At 37.5% G+C, this 8,201-nt stretch overlaps 1 protein-coding gene across 1 annotated transcript; it reads left to right on the forward strand.

Annotated features, from left to right (window-relative positions):
* Positions 1-1,996: 1,996 nt before the first annotated feature.
* LUM (lumican) lies at positions 1,997-7,410 on the forward strand. The gene is made up of 2 exons (XM_058568678.1): positions 1,997-2,876; positions 6,641-7,410. Exons 1-2 carry the CDS (start codon positions 2,009-2,011, stop codon positions 6,793-6,795), a joined length of 1,023 nt encoding a protein of 340 aa, XP_058424661.1. The 5' UTR covers positions 1,997-2,008; the 3' UTR covers positions 6,796-7,410.
* Positions 7,411-8,201: the final 791 nt, after the last annotated feature.

An 8,201-nucleotide genomic window follows, 5' to 3' on the forward strand; every position in this document is an offset into this window, starting at 1 on the left:
TAAAAATTTTGTTATAAAATGTGAGCTAAAGGACTTAGACACATGGATTACTTATTTCTATTTTGTTAACTAAAAAAAATTTTTTTTGCATGTATGTCTTAAGGAACATGTCGTAAAGAAATTCTGGGAAACATGATTTACTTTCCGAAAAAAAACATTTCCTCTGTAGCCACAGGTATTTGAAAAAACTGAGGGGAAACTAAAGTGTGATTTAGCTTCATAATGGAGTCATTATATGGTTACAAACTCTCTTTGGATTCAGAGCCCTTGTTTTTACTCTGCCAAAAAATATGGAAACATTTTTTTATCACTATTCAATACTCATATTTTAGTTACCGTGACTATTTTGGTGTATACTCAATTTAAAATAAGGTAGAAGCTTATTAGTGAAGCAAGACAAATCTTAACATTAACATACTGTAACTTATAAAGAATCTTATAATTACATTAGCACTGTGTAATTGTTCTCATGGCCAAGTCCTGTCAGCTGAATGAAATGACTCGATCATAATCCTAAGGAACAATTTACTAAGAATCTGGCTACATGTTACATTATGTCAGCTATCAGAGTGATTCTAACAACTTTTTTTGGGTGTTTCATCTGCTAAATAAAGTACTTTGTAATTCCAAGCCAAAGCAAAGCAAAGTATACTTAAAATTCCCGATACCAAAAAATCCTACTTATCTCAAGCAACCTAGGTCCAAAAGCTTGTACCCTATTTCTTACAGGAAGATATGTATTTTATGGTTATCTATTGGAATGTGGATCCTGCTTCACGTTAATGATTTCCCTCCCAGAGTTACCAACTTCTCCTCAGCCATAACTCTTCACTCTACAGAAGTCCAACTCTTATATCCTGTTTCCCTTTACCTAAATTGTTGACCCATACTTCCCCAAGCAACTGAAATGTACTTTATTGAGCTTCACCTTAGAAACATGTTTATATGAGATCACTCTTACAAATTGTTTTTAATTTAGAGTCTCAGTTTTATCCTTTCCTACATGGCTCCTAATGCCACTGTTATATACAGACTTTCCTCAATTCCCACTTTTCTGCCACTTTCATTCTGTGAGAGCACTAAAATCTGGATAAGTGAATCATGTCTTCTTAAATTTTGGCATGAAGGAGGTAGAGAACTTGTGAGTTATTGAGATAAAGGAAAACTTCAATTCAAAACTTGGAAAAGAATATTTTTCTCTACCAGTTAGATCTCTTTCTAGGTTTAAAAGTTTTTACAATTTGCGACATTTCCCTGATTAATAAACATTAGTTTTACTAAAACTGATATGCTAAATATTAATTTCAGAACACAGTTTTGTAATGTGCTTAAAAAGTATGGAATGTCAAACCAAAGATGAAATAATACCCACACACACCCCCACCAAGAATTCTGTTCCCCTTCCTCAGAACCAACAATAATAACCAGACATTTTTAAAGGAATGTTCTCCATCCCACTCCCAACACACACTCACATAAGAACAGCTTTCCTTCAGGCAAAACCACAGATTGCCCACGTTCCCAGTAAGGGTCTTCTTAATGAGACATTTTAATGATATTGAATGATAGGGTAGAGTGTACAGTTTACAATGGTCTTCTCATTTTTATTTCTTCTGGTTTTGAAGAGTGTTCTGAAGCCGTGTTCTAACATGGTGGTCAATGGGCACCACCCAGAAACCTCTTGCAGGAAGGCATTTAATTAAAGAAGGACAGAGAGAGACTCACGGGAACAATAAGGCCTGGCTTGCCCAGTAGGGGGCGCATGTGTATACAATGTAACCTGAACCTTGTTCACCACCCCACAAGTTGTAAACGTACATCCTATTCTCACACTTAAATAAAAATTAAAAAGGCATCATTAGATGCACTAAAAAATCACTATGAAATAATAAAATATACATTAGCTAGTGCATTGAACATTGCAAATAAAATATCCTTTTCCTGAAATTATACTATTTTATAATAATATATGTTTCCACTTTATTTAGGATTCAAAGCATTTGCCAAAATGAATCTAGGTGCGTTTACTCTCCTCTTGGCATTGATCGGTGGTGCCAGCGGCCAGTACTACTATGATTACGATTACGCCTCCCTATCGATTTATGGGCAATCATCGCCAAACTGTGCTCCAGAATGTAACTGCCCTGAGAGCTACCCGACGGCCATGTACTGCGATGAGCTCAAACTGAAAAGTGTGCCAATGGTGCCTCCTGGAATCAAGTACCTTTACCTTCGGAATAACCAGATTGACCATATTGATGAGAAGGCCTTTGAAAACGTAACTGATCTGCAGTGGCTCATTCTAGATCATAACCTCCTAGAAAATTCCAAGATAAAAGGAAGAGTTTTCTCTAAACTCAAACAACTGAAGAAGCTGCATATAAATCACAACAATCTGACAGAGTCTGTGGGCCCGCTTCCCAAATCTCTGGTGGACCTGCAGCTCACTCACAACAAGATCTCAAAGCTGGGCTCCTTTGATGGACTGGTAAACCTGACCTTCGTCCACCTTCAACACAATCAGCTGAAAGACGAGTCCGTTTCAGCTGCCTTGAGAGGTCTTAAGTCACTTGAGTACCTTGACTTAAGCTTCAATCAGATGACCAAACTGCCTTCTGGTCTTCCCGTGTCTCTGCTAACTCTCTATTTAGACAACAATAAGATCAGCAACATCCCTGATGAGTATTTCAAGCGTTTTAATGGACTGCAGTATCTGCGTTTATCTCATAATGAACTGGCTGATGGTGGAATACCTGGAAATTCTTTTAATGTCTCATCTCTGCTTGAGCTGGATCTCTCCTATAACAAGCTTAAAAACATACCGACTGTCAATGAAAACCTTGAAAATTATTACCTGGAGGTCAATGAGCTTGAAAGTAAGTAGAAAGCTCTGCCTGTGTTTGATTGATGTTTCCTCAAGTTTTTAAATGCCTAAGCTGTGCAACAAAAATATTGCATCTGGCTCTATTTAAAAAAAAAAAAAAAAAAGAATGAATATGCCAACAAAATATCCCTGTAATTCAAATATAGAGGCATTCTAGCTCAGTTATTTATCCAATGTCTAGCCTTTCTTTGGAATGTCCAGATAAGAAGCCATTAAGATCATAGAATTTAAACGCTAATTTCTTCTAATTTAATATTCAGGGCTAATTAATCTTGCTGACTTACCTCTTGATATTTGTCTATTATTATTTACCTCCTTCATGACTTTGATTTGTGTCCTACATTTTTTTCTTGGCAAGATCTAGCTGAAGGAGGAATACACAAGTCCGGAAGAGGCAAAGCTAGCAGAGGCTTTCAAATCTCCCTCCTGCTCATCCCCAGAGCAGCCCACGTATACTGATGGTCTTCTCTCACATCTTTGCTTGGGACTCAACATATTCCTCTGCTATCACGATCACCACCTCTCCCTCTGTTTTCCCTGTTATCATGTGCGTGCTCTTCACAGCGTTCCTATGAGGCCTGAGGAAGATTAAGGAGGGAAGGAATATAACGGTTTGGAACATTTTTTTAATAGTACTACAGAGCCTCTTTTCTTATATACAACGCTTTACCTCATTTGCATTTTCCACAGCTTCTCCTTCCTTTCTCTTGCTGCTGTAGTTTATTTTTCATTTATCTTCTCGTTGGGAGTTTGACCTGATCCACTTGGGCTGTTTATGCACCTGTCTGGTCTTCTGGGACATTTTTCAACTTAAGCTACACAGATTCACGTGGGAAATTGACATTGTCCATTCCCCACCTTGGTATTTAATAAGGGTTCGCAGAAGAGAAAACCTATGATTCACAGATTAAGTTTTTTAAATGAAAAATCAGGTGGAAAACACTGATTCACACATAAAACAATAATATCTGCAAAATAACATATTGAAATTGAACATCGTCTTTATACCATGAAAGTTGGTTCACTTGACATAGGATAAGGATACTGACATTCCTATTGGAAAAATTACAGTGTGCCTTATTAATATGACACTTTATAATCTGAAACAGTTTTATGTAGTAGAGTGGGGATGTTCTCATGAAGGAGACCATGACTGCCAACTCTGAAATGCCACGTGTTCTTTCTTGTATCTGGAAAGCTTGCTTGTTGTACAATACACAGTCAAGCTATCAGAGCTGAACTATTACAGTTGTTTCCAGTGGAAAATTCACTATGTGGCAACATGGTCCCACATTATAAACATTTGTGGTTAGGAGGAAGGATACGCAGACAGGCCAAAATGTTAATGGGATTTAAGATGTTTGAAGGCTGAAGAAATCCATTAGATTTGGTGGGTGGAGGTTAGCCCTGCAGGAACGGGACTACCTCCTACTCTGAGACAAGAAAGGGGACAGATACAGACTTAGGAGCATTTGGAAGTATAAAGACCAGTTTTCCTTGTATGAGTAAAAGAAGGAAGAACCAGTCCAGGAGATGGGAAAGGTGGCCTATGGGAAAAATGCCAAAAGCCACTCAATGCCAAGCTGAGATGGAAACCACAGTGTCCAGCACACATGGAGAAAATGAGTAGTTACCTTTCTTCCTTCCTTATCCTTGATGTTTAGGTATATACATTTCAGGTATTCTTATCATTTGACTTTGCATGTATGTCTTCAATTTAGTTTATTTTGCCACATAATAATGATGCATATCAATTATCTACATTCTCTTAAGATAAAAAGAGCCCCTTAATGTTTCTCTAACATTGGGAAATAGATAGCCAAAAACTCTCTCTCACATTTAAAACTTGCAACTTTAAGCATTAGCCTAATCACAGATCTTCCTAATATAATTTGGAAAAGAGAACAAAATTAAAAGGACACCAATAATTATTTAGTACATATTAACGTGCTAGCACCATGTGAAATGCTTTACATGCCTTAATTAATTTAATCTTCGTGCAACACAGTGTGAAAGATATGTTATAACAAGAAGATCAGACAAATGTTCTACAGTCACCTAGATGGTACGTGGCAGAGGTAGGAAACTAATATAGGCCTAAGCCCATGTTGTTTCCATTGTTCCATACTTTCTCAGAGGTAGGTACCATAAGAAAGATCCTTAGAATTTGATTGATGAATTATTTAAGACAACATCTTAGAGGAAAGGAGTACAGTGTGTTTAGGTTTCCACTGAAATCATTGTTAAGTAGAGTTTGAGAACGAAAGAAAATAACAAGATAAAGGACCAAATAAGGTTAATTTGAAATAGACTTGGACAAAATAGACTATGTACACACATAGATCATGTCATCTAGTAACAGTCTTAGTTTCCATTAAAAACTAAATCAGTGTTTCATTTGTGGCAGCTTTTTGACCAGAGGAAAAAGGTCATGGGCTCAGGTGGTGGACATTCCATGATTTTGTTTTTGTTTTGGAGTTTTGAATCATTGTCGTGAAGTGTGGTTGTTAGACAACTCTTTAGAGGTCACCTAGTTAACCTTTCTTATTTTAAGCTGCAAAACCCCAGGATGTTTATGTTGGTGAGATTGTTCATACAACAGCACCAGTCTTATATTTTTTCAGGCTAGACTAAATAGTTCAAAAGAATGCTTAGATAATGTGATACACTAATTGAATGTCTTTCTAAAATCAAGTATTTCTAAATCAAGAACTTAAATAAGTTCTGTTCTTTGAAAAATTCCATTGAGGGGCCAGCCCTGTGGCATAGAAGTTAAGTGCACGCGCTCCGCTGCTGGCAGCCTGGGTTTGGATCCTGGGTGCACACCGACGCACCGCTTGTCAGGCCATGCTGTGGTGGTGTCCCATATAAAGTGGAAGAGGATGGGCACGGATGTTAGCCCAAGGCCAGTCTTCCTCAGCAAAAAGAGGAGGATTGGCATGGACGTTAGCTCAGGGCTGATCTTCCTCACAAAAAAAAAAAAAAGAAAAGAAAAATTCCATTGAATGTCCTGATCTACCATAGATATTCTTTTTTTTTTTTCCTGAGGAAGATTTGTCCTGAGCTTACATTCATTGCTAATCTTCCTCTTGATTATCTTGAGGAAGATTAGCCTTGAGTTAACAACTGTGCCAATCTTCCTCTGCTTTGTATGTAGGTCACTGCTACCTCATGGCTGACAAGTGGTGTAGGTCTGAGCCTGGGATTCAAACCCACAAACCTGGGCCGCTGAAGTGGAGCATGCCAAACTTAACCACTGGGCCACAGAGCCAGCCTCTATCATAGATATTCTTTACTGAATATTGCTGTGTCATTTGGTAGCCTGAAATATTCCTTTAGTAGTTCCGAATTCAAAGATACATCAAATGAGTGGGAAGAGGGGCCAGCCCGGTGGCGTAGTGGTTAAGTTCACATGCTGTGCTTCAGCGGTGGCCTGGGGTTCACAAGTTCAGATCCTGGCGCGGACCTACACACCGCTTATCAAGCTGTGCTGTGGCAGGCATCCCACATATAAAGTAGAAGAAGATGGGCCCGGATGTTAGCCCAGGGCCGATCTTCCTTAGAAAAATAAAAAAGAGGAGGATTGGCAATGGATGTTAGCTCAGGGCTAATCTTCCTCACCAAAAAAAAAAAAAAAAAAAGAGTAGGAAGAAGTCCTAATAGATATTATTATGGATTTGAGGATTTTTTAAAATGTTTATCTCAAGCCAGTGTACTAAAAAAAATGATTAAAGCTTCCCATTCTTTACTTTCCAGAGTTTGAAGTAAAGAGCTTCTGTAAGATCCTGGGACCATTATCTTACTCCAAGATCAAGCATTTGCGTTTGGATGGTAATCACCTCACCCACACTAGTCTGCCGCCTGATATGTATGAATGTCTACGTGTAGCAAATGAAATCACCGTTAATTAATATCAACTAATTCCAATTATACTGAGGTGTATCCTGAAGCAACATTTTATGATTATGTTTTTTGTGAGTCAGTTTTCATAATATTCATTTTTTGTTGTTTATTACTTCCATGAATTTTAAATTCTGAGGGAAAATGTTTTGTAAACATTTTACTACTTTTTTTAAAAGAAAAGATGAGAGGCAGGCCTATTTCATCACAAGCACAGACACATACACACACACATACAAAAAACTTAATGTTTTATTTGTAAATTTAGTGTTTTCTACATCCCTACTGTCAAATGATGTGCAAAGCCTTTGACTGGTTAAATGTAAGTCAGCCAAGTTTTATAATTCCTAAATCTTAACTTAATGTGCCAAAAAGCATGGACTGCATACATATGGATGCTTACTGTCTTGAACAAAATTATCTCAATTTTCAAATGTTCCGATTTCAAATTTTAATGTTCAAATTTGTTTAGCTGAAAAATAGGTGGTAAATTTTGAGATCAATGATTTTGCAAAATACTAGACAAAATTCATGAAGCCGCAAACACATAAAACAGTATTTTTAGTATTAAGAATTTATAGTTACCTAGTGAAACTTTTCTTTTCTAGAATTATTTTTCACTCTAAGTCATGTGTATGTTTCTTTTTGATTATTTGCATGTTATGTTTAACAAGCTAATAGCAAAATAAAACATAGCAAATGGCATCACTGTGTTTGACTTCTTGTGAAATTCATATGTCTCATATATAAAATAATAGATTAGAATTCAAAAAATATCTCTAGCCTGCTATATTTTACTTATGTTAAATAGAATTTTTAAATAAATCATCTTCTTGTAGTATTACCAAAACCAAAGTGAGTTTACCTCCTGGTGAGTTACAATCAGACTCTCCCCCAGAAGTAGTTGTCACACAAAGTAGGATATATTTGCAGCAAATAGGAGGCCACATGGAATCATTTCCAAAGTCCTGGTGGCCCTGAACAAAGGGAAGCAGGGACCTTTTATTTCAGGTGGGGAATGAATATTCAAAAGGGAGATCTGAGCATTGGCTTTCGCAGGCTCAGCTGGAAAATATGCTCCCACATACACTGCAGGTGATGGTGATAAGGCCTAAGCTCCTCCCAGAGAGGAGATTTTAGCATTAAAAATGAGGCAAAGGTCACAGGCATTGCTCCTGTGGTGGGGCGTGGTCTGGTTCAGGGTGGTTGGTGATTGCATCTCTTAAACAGTTAAATGCTTCCGAATCCACCCTTGAGTTCCTTGGGGCAATTAGTCAGTGACAGAAGCATCCACTTGCTAAGAGTTTTTAAATATATCTTACAATACTGTACTTAAAAGTGTACAGATCCCAAACTCAATTTGTAAGGTGGAAGGATTTCCCCTCTTCCCCCACCAAGCAATTCTCTGGACACATCA

This window comes from Diceros bicornis, chromosome 25 (assembly GCF_020826845.1).
Source record: "Diceros bicornis minor isolate mBicDic1 chromosome 25, mDicBic1.mat.cur, whole genome shotgun sequence".
Classification (NCBI taxonomy): domain Eukaryota; kingdom Metazoa; phylum Chordata; class Mammalia; order Perissodactyla; family Rhinocerotidae; genus Diceros; species Diceros bicornis.

Coding starts and splice junctions, on each gene's coding strand:
- LUM (XM_058568678.1), top strand. CDS start 2,009: ATGAATCTAGGTGCGTTTACTCTCCTCTTGGCATTGATCGGTGGTGCC. Junction 2,877..6,640: donor GGAGGTCAATGAGCTTGAAA/GTAAGTAGAAAG, acceptor TTTACTTTCCAG/AGTTTGAAGTAAAGAGCTTC.